At 50.6% G+C, this 16,190-nt stretch overlaps 1 protein-coding gene across 1 annotated transcript; it reads right to left on the bottom strand.

Moving 5' to 3' along the window:
• Positions 1-343: 343 nt before the first annotated feature.
• Positions 344-7,097, bottom strand: RHO (rhodopsin). Its single transcript, XM_047781470.1, has 5 exons — positions 6,642-7,097; positions 4,717-4,885; positions 3,305-3,470; positions 2,959-3,198; positions 344-2,125 (listed from the first exon to the last, which is right to left on the bottom strand). Exons 1-5 carry the CDS (start codon positions 7,000-7,002, stop codon positions 2,015-2,017), a joined length of 1,047 nt encoding a protein of 348 aa, XP_047637426.1. The 5' UTR covers positions 7,003-7,097; the 3' UTR covers positions 344-2,014.
• Between the last annotated feature and the right edge of the window lie 9,093 nt (positions 7,098-16,190).

The following is a 16,190-nucleotide window of genomic DNA, read 5'->3' as shown; positions in this document are numbered from 1 at the left end:
CTTGGAGGATGAAGGTAACCTGGGAGCTACATCTCCATCCTGTTTGTTCCCCTTGCAGATGAGGACCCCAGGAGGGGTTTTGCAGATATGGAAGCTCAGAAAGGTGACACAATTTATTTGCTGTTTCATGGGTCATTGGGTCACCTGTGTCTCTGCCTCCAAAGTTAGGGATTTTCCCATTCCATGGCCTCCCCCCCACCACCTCACACCCCCAGAGGACTCTGATGGTTGCCCAAACAAGGCCTCCCAGGATCAGGGGTAGGGTGATTATGGCCCAGTTTCAATCCGTCCTGCAGATAAAGAGCTTGAGAGTAACAAAAACCCACCACCATAAGCACCAATATAGAAGCTGAGCTTTTAATGCCCCAGGTTGCCTTTGTCTCTAGGCAGAGCCAGGGGAGTTAGAGCTTCCAGCTTTGGTTACATGCAGCAGGACGGCTCAATTACTGAGGCGGCTCAATTCTGATGCCCCAGACTTCCAGCCAGCTTTGCAACAAGGACTGTCCAGAGTGGAGAATGGCCTGGGGCCACTGAAGGCTCACCCAGCAAGGGAGCCGAAATCTGAGACCTGTGAACCTCCTCAGGGAAGGTAGGCCCAGCTGGATTTCCCACTCTTTGTTTCTAAGCCCTCTGGGACAAGGGTGACACTGGGGGCTCAGCACTTCATTAAATGTGGGAAGGTGAGCATAGCTTCTAGAAGCTCCGTACCAGAGATGCTGTGGCTTGGGTGCTGGGCAGGAGAGCAAGTGGTTTCTAGAAGCTGAGAGAAAAGTATGTTCCTCTACAGAATGCATTGGGAAGGAGCGGCCCCAGGCCCAGGGCTCCATGCTGGAGGTGAGACCCTGGTTCCAGAACTCCAGTCCCCCGATGTTGTTTTCTCAGGCCCAGTGACTGCATTCCGCATTTCCCTGACTGTCCCTCCCTGTGGCCCAAAACCCCAGCCCTAGTCTGGCCTTGGTGCCTGGAATTTTTTTTTTCTTTTTTGGCTGTACCCGTGGCACATGGAAGTTCCCAGGCCAGGGATCGAGTCCAAGCAGCAGCTGCAATCTACATAGCTGTGAAAATGCCAAAATTTTAGCCCACAGTGCCACACAGCAGGAACCCCCTGGCTATTTTTTTTAATAACTCAATGAATTTTATTATATTAATAGTTGTACACCATCAATCACGACCTAATTTTAGAAGATTTCCATCCCAAATGCTGAATCCCCACTAATTTTTAAAAACCTGCCAAGGCTGGATGCTCAGGGCCGTGCCCAATCTCAGAATGGTCACTATCAATAGGAAATGATCATAGTGTTGCATTAGTTATATTAATTGATATTATTCATAATGTTAACTACAATCTGTACAGCTCTCTACTATTTACAAAGTGCTTGTGCACACACACATGCAGGCATGCGAGCCTGTGCTCACACACACACACACACACACAATGCTCATTTGATCTTCACAGCAGCCGTGGGGGGATTTGGGATTTCCATTTTTCCATTTTATGGGGAAGGAAGTGAGGCCCAGGAAAGGAAAGACTTGTGCTCAAGTTCATGAGCCGAGGATGAGTGGCTGCTGCTCCTGCTGCTAAGGTGCTTGAGAAGGACAGACATGCTCTCCCTGCCCATTCATCTCTCCACTCACTTCCCAGTCATTCCTCCCATCATCCATCTAGCATTTATTAAGTACCTACTGTGTGCCCCACTCTGTGCTAGAAACTTATCCCTAAGCTGGGACACTTTTCCAGAGCAAGAGTTCTTGTGTTCCTGAGAGACGAACTGGGGGGAGGGGTACAAATCCCACCAGCCTTTGAGAAATTAGGACTCCAGATCTGCCACCCCCACCAAGTGAGGAGCCTCATATTTTTCTCTCGTTAAATTTTGTGTTTGTTTGGTTGAAACTCAGGGACCCTGTGTGACCTGGTTCTGACAGGTGCGGCTCCTGGTGTGGTGGCTGTGGCTGGGATGGGCAGGGGTGGGGAGACTCCTACAGAGCCGCAGAGCCACAGAGTCCTTGGCGGGGCTTAGGCCGGTGCCACCTGGCTGGTCTCTGTCTTGGAGGTGGTGGTGGAGGCCTCATCATCACCCAGTGGGTTCTTGCCACAGCAGAGCGTGGTGAGCATGCAGTTCCGGAACTGGAAAGAAGGGCGTGAGTCAAGGTCAAGGGCCCCCAAAGGGGAGGTGGCAAACTGGTGAGATGTGCCTCCACCCCTTTCCTGCTTCTGGCCCTTCTGGCCTCCACTCCCCTCTCAAAGGGCTCCCTGGAGGGACCGAGCCCCCGTAACCCCGCCTGGAGGGGCCAGGACCAAAGCTGAGGAGCTTCATCACTGGTGACTGTCCATGCTGCCCTTGGTATACCAGGGGCCATCTGTGAATTATCTCATGGAACCCAGGAGTTTAAGGTTCACCCTTTCTATGGGTAAAGAAACTGAAGCCCAGAGAAGGGAAGTTACTTGCCCAAGATCACACAGCTAGAAACTAGCAGTACTGGGATTTGAACCCAATGTCTGCCTCCATGTTTTCTTCTCTGGATTTTGGATTCTACAGAGAGACCACTGGTTTCTGTTAAAGGACTGCTTTATCCTTCATCCTTCAGCTCAAGACATTTTAGCTCTCTCTTCAGCTTTGCAGAGACTGGCACCTGTTCCCAGGCTTAAGACTTTGACTACTGGACTTTTAAAGCAGGCCTCCAGAACCATATGAACTGGCACTTCTCACTTTCGAGCCAGTATCAGAGTCATCTGAAGGGCTAGTGAGAAATGCAGGTTCCTGGGCCCACCCTGAGCTTCTGATTCAGCAGGTCAGGGTGGGGCCCAGGAACCTGCATTTCTCCCAGATGACTCCCATGCTGAGGGGGGAGATCAACTCTACCCATTTTGCAGGTGGGATGACTGAAGCCCCGTCAAGGATTAGGCTTGTCCTCCCGTGGCCTAGAGGACCCGGACCCTCCCGCTCCACCAGCAGGCACCTGCTTGTTCATCATGATATAGATGACGGGGTTGTAGATGGAGGCGCTCTTGGCAAAGAAGGCTGGGATGGTCATGAAGATGGGGCCAAAGTCGGAGCCCTGGTGGGTGAAGATGTAGATTGCCACACTGGCGTAGGGCAGCCAGCAGATCAGGAAAGCCACGACCATGATGATGACCATGCGAGTGACCTCCTTCTCGGCCTTCTGTGTGGTGGCTGATTCCTGCTGCTGGGCGGCAGCCTGTGGGGACACAGGGTGAGGTGTCCAGAGTGGGGTTCCTCTGGGACAGGGGCTTGGCTCCGCCCAATCAATGCACACGTCCCCAGTGCCCCGCGAGGAACCATACCTCCTTGACTGTGAAGACCAGCTGCCCGTAGCAGAAGAAGATGATGACCAAGGGGATGGAGAAGTGGACCACGAACATGTAGATGACGAAGGACTCATTGTTGACCTCCGGCTTGAGTGTGTAGTAGTCAATCCCGCACGAGCACTGCAGGCCCTCTGGGATGTACCTGAGGGCATGGCACAGCAGGGGGCAAAGGGAGACGTGTATGTGAGGGACTTGGGAACAGGCCCCAAGGACTAGAGTCCGGGCTCTGCCAGGCCACCTGCTCTGTGGCCGGTCTCACTCTGGGCCTCGCTGTAGATTGGGGATGAGAAACCCTCTCCTTGGCTGTGTGACCGTGAGAGTCAAATCAACTGAGAGGGATTCAAATGCACCCGTGCAAATAGTGTTGTGTCACTGTTTGTTTTGTGCCGTGAGACCTCGATCTTTCGGGTCTCTCCCTCCCAGTGTCCCCACACTGCTCACCTGCTGCCCACTGCCCGCTGCTCGCATGGCATCTTCACCAGGCCCACGGCCCCCAGTGGCTGGAGGCCAGGCCCCGGGCCATGCAGGGCAGAGTTTGGTGGGGACAAGGGAAAAACTCCCAAGCTCTATACTTGAGGCAGTTTGTACAAACCCGGGTCTTAACTGACAAAACCATAACAGCATTTTCTAGGCCAAAGAGGGGCCCACAGGGTAACTAAGGGATCTTTGTACAGTTTCTGGAAACAAGAGGCCCCAGGGGGGTGTGGTTAGGACATTTCAGTGATTCCAGAGGAGAGTGACTGGACCAACCTCAGAAAACCCGTATGTCTGTTAGCTGTGCCTACAAGGACGTAACTGGGTGAGACTGGAGGAGCCAGGGAAGGGGGCCGGAGTTCATGGGCTCAAATTCAGCAAGGGACAAAACATTAGCCCTGAAAAGACTGAGAGGAAGAGCGGGGAGCAAGATGGGAGTTTCCTGGAAGCAGTGGGAAACCCACAGTGTCACTAGCCCACCTTCCCAAACCACTGTCTGCCCAACCCCCCTCTTAATCTCAGCCCCATTTAGAGCTGATGGCCTAGAAGCTGGACGGACCAGTTCCCAGGGGCTATAGTGTCATACGTGCCCAAGGAATGTTCGCCCTTCCCAGGTGCTGAGGCCTAAGGTCAGAAGGCACTAGACCAAAGAGGATTGGAACCTGGCCTGGCTTAGTTGAGGATTAGGGGCACAGCCAAGGTGAACAGTTGGGGCGTCTTGGAATCTCCTTGACGTGGGGACTCAGAAGGTGGCACCAGCCCCATAGCAACATTAGGGGCTAACCCTCTCTTCCTCACCCTAAACCTCAACCCCATGACAGTTGCCAGCTCGGGGCCTAGAACCAGATGCCGCCTGGCTGGAGGGCCCTTTGAAGAGTGCCAGGGACCCTGCCTTCCCTTCTCAGTACCATTACCTGGACCAGCCGACGAGAGGGGGCGCAGCGCAGGCCAGAGCCATGACCCAGGTGAGGGCCAGGCCCATGATGGCGTGGTTCTCCCCGAAGCGGAAGTTGCTCATAGGCTTACACACCACCACGTACCGTTCAATGGCCAGGACCACCAAGGACCACAGGGCGATTTCACCTGTAAGGCAGTCAGCTGTTGGTCAGCACACCCCAGGCCTGGAGCTGCTTAAGGACAGAGAGCTCCTATTCCATGGAGAGAGGGTGGTAAGAAAGGCAAGGTCCTTGGGTGGAGGGGCCCAGGGGCTGGCACGCCATGCAGAGTAAGTCCTAGGAAGTTCATTTAGAGCTCTGGGTTCATGAGGGACACAAAAATCAGGTCACAGGGTCATGGCTGGACTGGGAGCTCTAAAGGGAGTTTTTACAGAGCAATGTGCCCTGCACATCTGAAGGGCACAGCAGAGGCATTGTTTCATGGAAGCTGGGGGTTGGAAGGCCTCCCATCCAGGGAAATGAAACAACCTGGGCATGTGGGACCCCTGCCTAGGAGCCAGGAAGCTGGATACAATTTTGCTCAGAGAAGGAGTAAGAAATGATGGAATTCAGGCACCTTCCCTGAGCAACACCCCCCCACCCCACCCCCCACCCCAGAAACTCAAGAGAGAAGGTGGCCATAGCATTGGCCAACCACAATGGGACATTTCTGAGAGTCAGAGGGAACACCAGTGAGAATTCCAGGGCAGCAGTTTGGCAGAGGCGTGCCTGCCTATATGTGCCACTCTTCTGGCCTGAGATTGGGTGATGTGTGTCACTGAAGGTGACAAACACTCAGTGATGGCTACAATCCCTGGGAATGGGGATGAGGCAACATCCTGGATATATGCGGGAGGCAGAGCATCCCTGTGGCTGGCGCTAGGCTCTCCCATCATCCTGGTCGTTTTATAGTAACGACCTCCCGAGTTTCCTGCTTGCCTAACAGGCTTTGTGTCCCCAGTGGGACATTCCTGCAGCTAAGCCAGTAGACCAGGGCTCTGGTCACTGCCCTGTCACATCATCAGCTGAGTCTTCCTCTCTCCACACCCCAGTTTTCTCACCTGCTTAATGGGTCTGAGGCACTCAGTTTTTCCATTAAAGAAAATACTTTAAAAGTACTGCCCAAAAGTTCCCATTGTGGCTCAGTAGTAATGAACTCAACTAGTATCCATAAGGATGCCAGTTCAATCCCTGGTCTCCCTCAGTGGGTTAAGGATCTGGCAATGCCATGAGCTGCAGTGTAGGTTGCCAACATAGCTTGAATCTGGCATTGCTCTGGCTGTGGTGTAGGCCCACAGCCATTTTTACCCCTAGCCTGGGAACTTCCACATGCCTCTGGTGTGGACCTAAAAAGACAAATAAATAAAGTACCACCCAAAGCTACAGATAACCACACGGGTCTAAAGGCTCCCTATGGATGGCTCCGCATTCAACCATGACAGGCTGGAGGTGGGCTGTGACCAAGTCTGATAGATGCTGGGGTAGGGTCTGAGCCCATCGCCCAGTGCAGGCAAAGTCTAGACTGGAGGACTGGGAAGCCTCGTCCTGCCCGGGAGGGGAGCCCCACGCAGGGGTCTCTCCTGCCCAGCTCTATCCTTGTGCCTGGCATGGGTCTGACCCCACACAGCTCCTCCGGGGGGAAAGGAAACATGGCCTGAGGGGCTACAGAGACTTGAAACTCAGCTTTGCTGTTGCCACGATGTGACCCTAGCAAGGCCCTTGACTTGTCCCACCCTCAACAAATGGCAGCCTGGCTCAGGATCACTGAAGTGTTTGTTGATTGAGGGCTTTGGATAATGGCCTCTCAGCCACTACCCTTAAGGCTGGGGCTGTCCCCAGATTCCTGTCATGGTCCTGGCTCCTTTTCCCCCTGCCCCCCCCCACCATGGCATCCCAGCTCATACCGCCCAGGGTGGCAAAGAATCCCTCCAAGTTGCATCCTGTGGGTCCGAAGACAAAGTATCCATGCAGAGAGGTGTAGAGGGTGGTGGTGAAGCCTCCGAAGACCATGAAGAGGTCGGCCACTGCCAGGTTGAGAAGGATGTAGTTGAGGGGCGTGCGCAGCTTCTTGTGCTGGACTGTGACGTAGAGCGTGAGGAAGTTGATGGGGAAGCCAAGCACAATCAGCATGAACATGTAGGCGGCCAGCATGGAGAACTGCCATGGCTCAGCCAGGTAGTACTGCGGATACTCAAAGGGGCTGCGCACCACGCCCGTCTTGTTGGAGAAAGGCACGTAGAAGTTTGGGCCCTCCGTCCCATTCATGGCTGCGGCCCTTGTGGCTGCCTTGCAGCTGCTCCAACCCAAGGATGCTGCTGAGGCCTGAGCTCGGCCACGCAGGGCTCTGGCTAGACGACTCTGGGCTCTGACCGCCCCCCCCAGGCCATTATAAAGTGACCTCCCCTCCCTAAGCTCTGGGCTGAATCAGCACCTGGGAGATTGGGGGCGTTATTAATCATATTAATCCCCATGGCTGCAACTGGGGCCTAATTGGCTTCCAAGAGGGGCCAAGGTGACTTGAGGTGGAAGGCTGTGGGCAGGGAGAGGAGATGCTTGGGACCCTGGGAAAGGGCCGGAAGCCTGCCCCAACTCTCCTCTCCCTGAGGAATCTCTGCTGTCTCAGCCAGTGGCCTTGGCCTGGCATTGGGACCTCTGACTCCACGGCCACTTCCTTTTGGCTTAGTGCAAGCAAGCCTTATCTTCCTCCCAACTGCACCACGGAGCTTTCAGAGGGCAGAGGCTCGGGTTATTCTGCTCTCAGCCCCTCACCTACTCCTTCCTGGCTCAGCCAGTCACCAGACACTGACCCTCACCCATCTGCCAGGTTATGAGCTTCGAAAGGGCAGGGGCCAGGTCCTGTCAGCTTTGACCTTCCCAATGCCAGACACATAGCTCGGCATCTCCCGGTAGCTCAATAAGCATTTATTGCATTGAACTGAAATTCCCTTGCTCACTCATTCAACAAACATCTATGTGTAGGCCACTGGGGACATGAAGCCTGAGGAAGGAGGAGGACTCCCATGGCAAGAACAGCCCCCATCCAGGGAGTGGCGGTGGTCTACATGCAGGAAGTATCCAGGAAGGCAACATTTTGGGAAGGAGGCCCTCTGCCAGGTCACTGAGTAGGGATGGATAGCATTGACTAAAGACAAAGGCTGGCAGAGGCCTAGGGCCTAGCTGGCCTGGGGCCACACATGGGCTGGGGCAATTCTGGTAGAGCTTAGTGCCAGGGGTGTTATCAGGCATGGTGGGCAGGTCTCAGGGACAGAGAGGTGGCTCAACAGTCCCCAAAGATGGACTGAAGGGAGTGAAGATGGAAGAAGGGATGAAGGAGGGGGAAGTGACAGAAGTAGGGAGGAGTCAGAGGGTCTCAGGGCTCCCGAGACAAGACCCTGCATCCAGGAGGATGGTGGTAAGCCCATGCTGGGCACAGGTCTCTGCAATGAGCACAGCAAGTGGGGTCTCGGACACTCCTGTGTGAAGGGCAGGTGGGCCCTGGAAATAGGACTGGCTGGACACTGTAGCACCCAGGGCACAGCCTGAGACGTCAGGTCAGGCTGGACTGGGACAGGGGCCTTGGATGCCATGTGATGTGAAATGCCATGAGGGCGGATCCCATGACAGCAGGATGAGCTCCAAGGGTAAATGGAGGGGCTCAGTTCTGGGGGACACAGTGGGCAAGAAGCCCAAGTCTCTGCCTACAGGAAGGATCTGAGGGGGTAGTGAGGGCCCCATGAACAAGTAATGAAATAAAACAAGGATAGGTTCAGAGGGTGACCCTCCAAACACACAGCTGCCTAGAGCAGCCCAGAAAGGCCTCTCTGAGAACCCCATGATGGAAGGAGTTCTAGGGGTGGAGATGTCCAGGGAGAGGGAGCAGCAAGTGCAAAGGCCCTGAGGCTGGGAATACAAGGCGAGCAGGGAGGCATCCCAGTCTCCAAGACGCACCCCTCAGCCCTCTCCTGCCCTTTCTCTTCCCCCAGCCCACCTGGGGATCCAGACCCCTGCTGCCCTGGGCAGTGTCAGGCTTCTGCACTGAAGCCTGATGCAATGTGCTTTGGGGAAATGAGCAAGAGGAAGGTGTGGCACTTGAAGGGTAAGGCGCTTGCCTAGTGATTAGGCCCATGGCTAATGAGGTCAAGGTGAAGGGTTTGATTCTGATGCAGGCTCTGGTAGCCAGATAGATGTTGGATACCCTGGGTCAAGACCGGTCCACCCAGGCCTATGTGAGCTGGGCTCAGCCCTCAACCTTCAACCTCAGGACCTTGCTTGTCACTTCCCAATGCTCATGACAGCTTGGAAGCTATTCATTCAAATTCCATTCATGTGTTTTCTGTCCGTCTCCCAGCCCTCGGGGGCAGGCTGGGGTCTATCTTGCTCACTGTGGGGTCCCAGCGCCCACCTCAGCATGAAGCAGGACCATGTAAACCATTGCCCTGAACCTGAAAGAGCTGGCATTTCTTTTTCATTCACTGAAGTATGCCAAGGCCTGGCACATAATAGGTGCTCCACAAATGTTTGTGGACTGAGGGGAAGGATCAAGGTTTATGTCAGGAAATGCTCCCCTCTCCAGGACTCGGGTCCACTCTTTGTGAGAGTCTGATGATCCCACCTTCACAAGGTGAGGAGATGGAGGATTAAAAGCCATCTCTAGGACAAGATGGCGGAGGAGTAGGGGGACACGCTCGCCCTCTCCCACAAACACAACAAAAAAAGCACATCTACAGAATAAATGACTCGCACAGAACAGCAACCAATCGCTGGCAGAGGAACCTAAACTCCAATAACGGCAAGAAGTTCGTGACATTACTGGGCAGAACGGGAGAAAAGAGGAGAGTGAGAGAAGGTGAATCCGAGCGGGACGGGTGCTCCCAAAAGGGAACTGCGGAGGAGAAAGGGATCCCGCACCCTGGAAAGTCACCTACACAGGGGAAAGATCAAATGAACCAGAGGAGTCTCCAGATGCAGAGAAGAGTGTAGCAGTAAGTTGGAGTACGGAAAAGCCGATCAAGAACCGAACGGACCATCTGAACTACGGGCACAGTCACCAAAAATTGAGACGCCTGGGTGGGGGCTGGGCACCGAATCCTCGGCTCCAGAGGTTAGTCCCCGAGAAGGGGCTGGGGGGGGCGGGGGCGGAGCTGAAACTGCTTGGGAGGTCTAGAAACCATTTGACGGGGCAGAGACTGCCTGGGAGACTAGAAAACAAAGCTGTCGCAGAGAAAGGAAGCAATACTCTAGGGGCGGGGGAAGTGGAAAGCTGCATCAGAGGGAACCTGGGAGAAGGGCCTGGTCTGCGCCCGTGCTGGGGAGGGGAGAGAAGAAGGGGTGGGTCCCCATAGAATACCCCCCACGCCATAGCAAGCTTACAGGCCCTCTAGCTAGCTGAAAGCTGTGCTTCCCAGTGCATCCCCTCCCCCCACCCCCACCCCCACCACCCCCTATGCTCTTGCCGAACTTGGGGCTGCCTGCCATCCAGGAGGGCTGGCCTCAACAATTGCCTGAAGCCTACCACCGCAGAGGCTGTCCCTGCACAGGCCTGCTTGCCCTTTGGAGGGGCTACACTTCCGCAGAGAGCACCAAACACCACCAGCCCCCGAGAAAAGGCCTGCAGCCCAGAAAAGCTAGAACAAGCCTAGCCAGGCCGTGAATAGATCTGCCTAATTCTTGGATGGTTTTTCTGAGTCAGGCTGCCCTGGGGAGGAGCCTCTTGGGTTTCCAACGGCCCTGCTACCCGCCCAAGCCCCCAGGGGGTGCCCCACTCCCTCGGAATAGCTGCTCAGCACCACCATTGACAGAAAAGCAGGAGTCGCAACACTCATATCAGACAAAATAGACTTTAAAACAAAAGACATAAAGAAGACAAAAGAAGGACACTCCTTAATGATTAAGGGATCCATCCAAGGAGAGGATGTTACTATCGTCAACATATATGCCCCAAGTACAGGAGCACCCAGATACATACAACAAATATTAACAGACATAAAGGGAGATATTGATGAGAATACAATCATAGTAGGAGACCTTAATACCCCCCTCACATCAATGGACAGATCCTCTAGACAGAAAACCAATAAAGCAACAGAGATCCTAAAGGAAACAATAGAAAAGTTAGACTTTATGGATATCTTCAGGACACTACATCCAAAAAAAGCAGAATACACATTCTTCTCAAATGCTCATGGAACATTCTCAAGAATCGACCACATATTGGGACACAAAGCTAATCTCAATAAATTTAGGAGCATAGAAATTATCTCAAGTATCTTCTCTGACCACAACGCCATGAAATTAGAAACCAACCATGGGAAAAGGAAAGAGAAAAACCTACTGCATGGAGACTAAACAACATGCTACTAAAAAACCAATGGGTCAATGAGGAAATCAAGAAGGAAATTAAAAACTACCTTGAAACAAATGATAATGAAGACACAACCGCTCAAAATCTATGGGAGGCTGCGAAAGCAGTGCTCAGAGGGAAATTTATAGCAATACAGGCCTTTCTCAAAAAAGAAGAAAGATCCCAAATTGACAACTTAACCCTCCACCTAAATGAATTAGAAAAAGAAGAACAAAAAAGTCCTAAAGTCAGCAGGAAGGAAATTATAAAGATCAAAGAAGAAATCCATAAAATAGAGACTCAAAAAACAATAGAGAAAATTAATAAAACCAAGAGCTGGTTCTTTGAAAAGGTAAACAAAATTGACAAACCCCTGGCAAGACTCACTAAAAAGAGGAGAGAAAGAACCCAAATAACCAAAATTATAAACGAAAAAGGAGAAATCACAACGGATACAGCAGAAATACAAAAAACCATAAGAGAATACTATGAACAACTATATGGCAACAAGTTTGACAATCTGGAAGAAATGGACAATTTTCTAGAATCTTACAGCCTGCCAAAACTGAATCAAGTAGAAACAGACCAACTGAACAGACCGATCACTAGAAATGAAGTTGAAGATGTCATAAAATCACTCCATACAAATAAAAGTCCAGGACCAGATGGCTTCACAGGTGAATTTTATCAAACATATAAAGAGGAATTGGTGCCCATCCTTCTTAAACTCTTTCAAAAGGTTGAAGAAGAAGGAATACTCGCAAAGACATTCTATGATGCCACCATCACCCTCATTCCAAAACCAGACAGAGATACCACCAAAAAAGAGAACTATCGCCCAATATCATTGATGAATATAGATGCAAAAATTCTCAACAAAATCTTAGCCAACCGAATCCAACAACATACCAAAAAAATTATACACCATGACCAGGTTGGGTTCATCCCAGGTTCACAAGGATGGTTCAACATATGCAAATCAATCAGCATCATACACCACATTAACAAAAAAAAAAGTCAAAATCATATGATCATCTCAAGAGACGCAGGAAAAAGCATTTGACAAAGTCCAACATCCATTCATGATCAAGACCCTCGCCAAAGTGGGTATAGAGGGAACATTCCTGAATATAATCAAAGCCATTTATGATAAACCCACAGCAAATATAATACTCAATGGGGAAAAACTGAAAGCCTTCTCACTCCAATCTGGAACAAGACAGGGATGCCCACTCTCACCACTGCTCTTCAACATTGTTTTGGAAGTCCTAGCCACAGCAATTAGACAAACAAAAGAAATGAAAGGCATCCAAATAGGAAGAGAAGAGATCAAACTGTCACTGTATGCAGATGACATGATACTATACATAGAAAACCCTAAGAACTCAACCCCAAAACTACTTGAACTGATTCATAAATTCAGCAAAGTAGCAGGATATAAGATTAAAATTCAGAAGTCAGTGGAATTTCTGTATGCCAGCAATGAAATATTAGAAAAGGAATACAAAAATACGATACCTTTTAAAATTGCACCTCACAAAATCAAATACCTCGGAATACACCTGACCAAGGAGGTAAAGGACCTATATGCTGAGAACTATAAAACTTTAATCAAAGAAATCAAAGAAGATGTAAAGAAATGGAAAGATACTCCATGTTCCTGGATTGGAAAAATCAATATTGTAAAAATGGCCATACTACCCAAAGCAATCTACAGATTCAATGCAATCCCTATCAAATTACCCATGACAGTTTTCACAGAACTAGAACAAACAATCCAAACATTTATATGGAACAACAAAAGACCCAGAATCGCCAAAGCAATCCTGAGAAACAAAAACCAAGCAGGAGGCATAACTCTCCCAGACTTCAAGAAATACTACAAAGCCACAGTCATCAAAACAGTGTGGTACTGGCATCAAAACAGACAGACTAATGGAATAGAATAGACAACCCGGAAATAAACCCTGACACCTATGGTCAATTAATCTTTGACAAGGGAGGCAAGAACATAAAATGGGAAAAAGAAAGTCTATTCAGCAAGCATTGCTGGGAAACCTGGACAGCTGCATGCAAAGCAAGGAAACTAGAACACACCCTCACACCATGCACAAAAATAAACTCCAAATGGCTGAAAGACTTAAATATACGACAGGACACCATCCAACTCCTAGAAGAAAACATAGGCAAAACACTCTCTGACATCAACATCATGAATATTTTCTCAGGTCAGTCTCCCAAAGCAATAGAAATTAGAGCAAAAGTAAACCCATGGGACCTAATCAAACTGAAAAGTTTTGCACAGCAAAGGAAACCCAAAAGAAAACAAAAAGACAACTTACAGAATGGGAGAAAATAGTTTCAAATGATGCAACGGACAAGGGCTTAATCTCTAGAATATATAAACAACTTATACAACCCAACAGCAAAAAAACCAATCAATCAATGGAAAAAATGGGCAAAAGACCTGAATAGACATTTCTCCAAAGCAGATATACAGATGGCCAGCAAACACATGAAAAAATGTTCAACATCGCTGATTATAAGAGAAATGCAAATCAAAACTACCATGAGATATCACCTCACACCAGTCAGAATGGCCATCATTAATAAGTCCACAAATAACAAGTGCTGGAGGGGCTGTGGAGAAAAGGGAACCCTCCTGCACTGTTGGTGGGAATGTAAACTGGTACAGCCACCATGGAGAACAGTTTGGAGATACCTTAGAAATCTATACATAGACCTTCCATATGACCCCGCAATCCCACTCTTGGGCATCTATCCGGACAAAACTCTCCTTAAAAGAGACACGTGCACCCGCATGTTCATTGCAGCACTATTCACAATAGCCAGGACATGGAAACAACCCAAATGTTCATCGACAGATGATTGGATTCAGAAGATGTGGTATATATACACAATGGAATACTACTCAGCCATAAAAAAGAATGACATAATGCCATTTGCAGCAACATGGATGGAACTAGAGACTCTCATACTGAGTGAAATGAGCCAGAAAGACAAAGACAAATACCATATGATATCACTTATAACTGGAATCTAATATCCAGCACAAATGAACATCTCCTCAGAAAAGAAAATCATGGACTTGGAGAAGAGGCTTGTGGCTGCCTGATGGGAGGGGGAGGGAGTGGGAGGGATCGGGAGCTTGGGCTTATCAGACACAACTTAGAATAGATTTACAAGGAGATCCTGCTGAATAGCATTGAGAACTTTGTCTAGATACTCATGTTGCAACAGAAGAAAGGGTGGGGGAAAAAATATAATTGTAATGTATACATGTAAGGATAACCTGACCCCCTTTCTGTACAGTGGGAAAATAAAAAAAAATAATAAAAAAAATAAAAACTGCAAAAAAAAAAAATAAAAGCCATCTCTGACATGACAGAATTCTCTTCTGTAAGGCAGGTCTATTTTTATTATTATTATTATTATTATTATTATTTTGCCTTTTAGGGCCACACCCATGGCATATGAAAGTTTCCAGGCTAGGTGTCAAACTGGAGCTGTAGCCACTGACCTAAGCCACAGCCACAGCAATGCCAGATCTGAGCCATGCCTGCAACCTACACCATAGCTCACGGCAACACCAGATCCTTAATCTACAAAGAGAGGCCAGGGATCAAACCTGCGTCCCCCTGGATACTAGTAGGATTTGTTTCCACTGTGCCACAACATAAACTCTCAACTTTTTTTTTGTTTTAATGCTATTTTTGTTCCGAGGAACAGGCTCACAGAGTGAGCAGCAAGGTCATTAGAAGTCACCTACTCCGACCTTCCTTGCTGAATTTTGCAGGTGGGGAGAGACCAAGGCCCCCCAGTTGCAGGGAGTCGCCCGAGGCAGGTGACAAAGCTGCCTGGCCACACTTCCCTCCCCTGCACCAAAGATAGCTCTCAGGAAGAACTGCTGTCATTCACACCATGGTGCCAAAGACAAAAGAAGGTTGCACTGGGGTGGAGGAAAAGGCCCCCAACTGAGTTGCACAGACTGGGGTGGCACCGGGGCTCAAGGCTGTGGCTCTCAGTCCCCATGAGAGCACAGGAAGGCCTGCTTCCCTTCTCAGTTCCTTAGGACTAGGAAACTCCAGGCATCCATGCCCACCTGCAGGGCAAATCTGACCTGCCTGCCCCATCAGAGCCTGGCTCACAGACCTTGGGACTTGACAGTGCAGGGCTCCCGGTCCTTCCTCAGTCCTTTACGACAGAGGCTCTGCAGCCACAAGGCTAGGTGGGCCCAGCCCTCCCACCTCAGTTTCCTGTTCTGGATCAGTGGGCATTGCTGTAAGTGTCACCCTTTTCCAAACTGCCTTCAGGTCTCAGCTCCTAACTCACAGCCTTGGAGAGCTCCCCCCAGCTCTCCACCCCCTGTCCATTTCCTGCTAGGTACTCTTCACCATCAGCAGTGCTCTTATTGGTTTCCAGACTCCTGCCCATCTCTCTCTAGAAGGCAGGGTCAGCTCTTTGCTGTGTCTGAGCTTAAAGCCCAGAGTAGGTGCTCAATAAACATTTGTCCAATGAAGGAACATCTGCTCCTGCCCCTGTCAGGAAGCCTCAGCCCCTCTGATCCCCAGGGAAACGAGGCTGCTCAGCAGAGCATCAACAGAGGCCAGGTGTCTAGCCTTCCAGCTGGAGTTCTCATCTATGGTCAGGCTATCCAGTGAGGGGCACAGAGCGGGCTGAGGGCCAGGTCCAAGTGTGGGTGTCCTTCTGAGCCACTGCCCCCTAGGCCTTCCTGCTGGCCAGGCTGAGTACAAGAGAACAAGATGTGAGGAGTGGGGCCAGGGCGGGGCCAGGTGTAGGGCTCCCATTTGGCTGTGAAGGATTATGGCTTAGTGGGCAGCGCACAAATAGCCCTTAAGCCCCTGCATGGAGGTGCTGCTTGGTCAGCAGCCTCCACCTCCTCCCTGTCCCCCTTCTCGGCCTCCTCCCTAGCCTCCAGTCACTGGTTTAGCCCCACTGGCCATGTCACCACAGCTGAGCGACCTCTTAAATGGAGCTGAGAATGTCAAGGGGCAAAACAGAAGAGACCAACTCCCCTCTCCCATCCTCTCATCCTCCCGCCCCACTTCCTTTTCCTCCTCCTTCCTCCTTC

This window comes from Phacochoerus africanus, chromosome 1 (genome assembly GCF_016906955.1).
Source record: "Phacochoerus africanus isolate WHEZ1 chromosome 1, ROS_Pafr_v1, whole genome shotgun sequence".
NCBI classification, from domain to species: domain Eukaryota; kingdom Metazoa; phylum Chordata; class Mammalia; order Artiodactyla; family Suidae; genus Phacochoerus; species Phacochoerus africanus.
This window is presented reverse-complemented; position numbering and strand designations above follow the sequence as displayed.

Bases quoted from the DNA above. Each gene is read 5' to 3' on its own strand.
- RHO (XM_047781470.1), bottom strand. From the start codon at position 7,002: ATGAATGGGACGGAGGGCCCAAACTTCTACGTGCCTTTCTCCAACAAG. The intron at 3,471-4,716 runs GTAATGGTACTG...CCATGCCCTCAG, and splicing joins CCTCTCGTCGGCTGGTCCAG to GTACATCCCAGAGGGCCTGC. The intron at 2,126-2,958 runs GTGCCTGCTGGT...CCTTCTTTCCAG, and splicing joins ATATCATGATGAACAAGCAG to TTCCGGAACTGCATGCTCAC.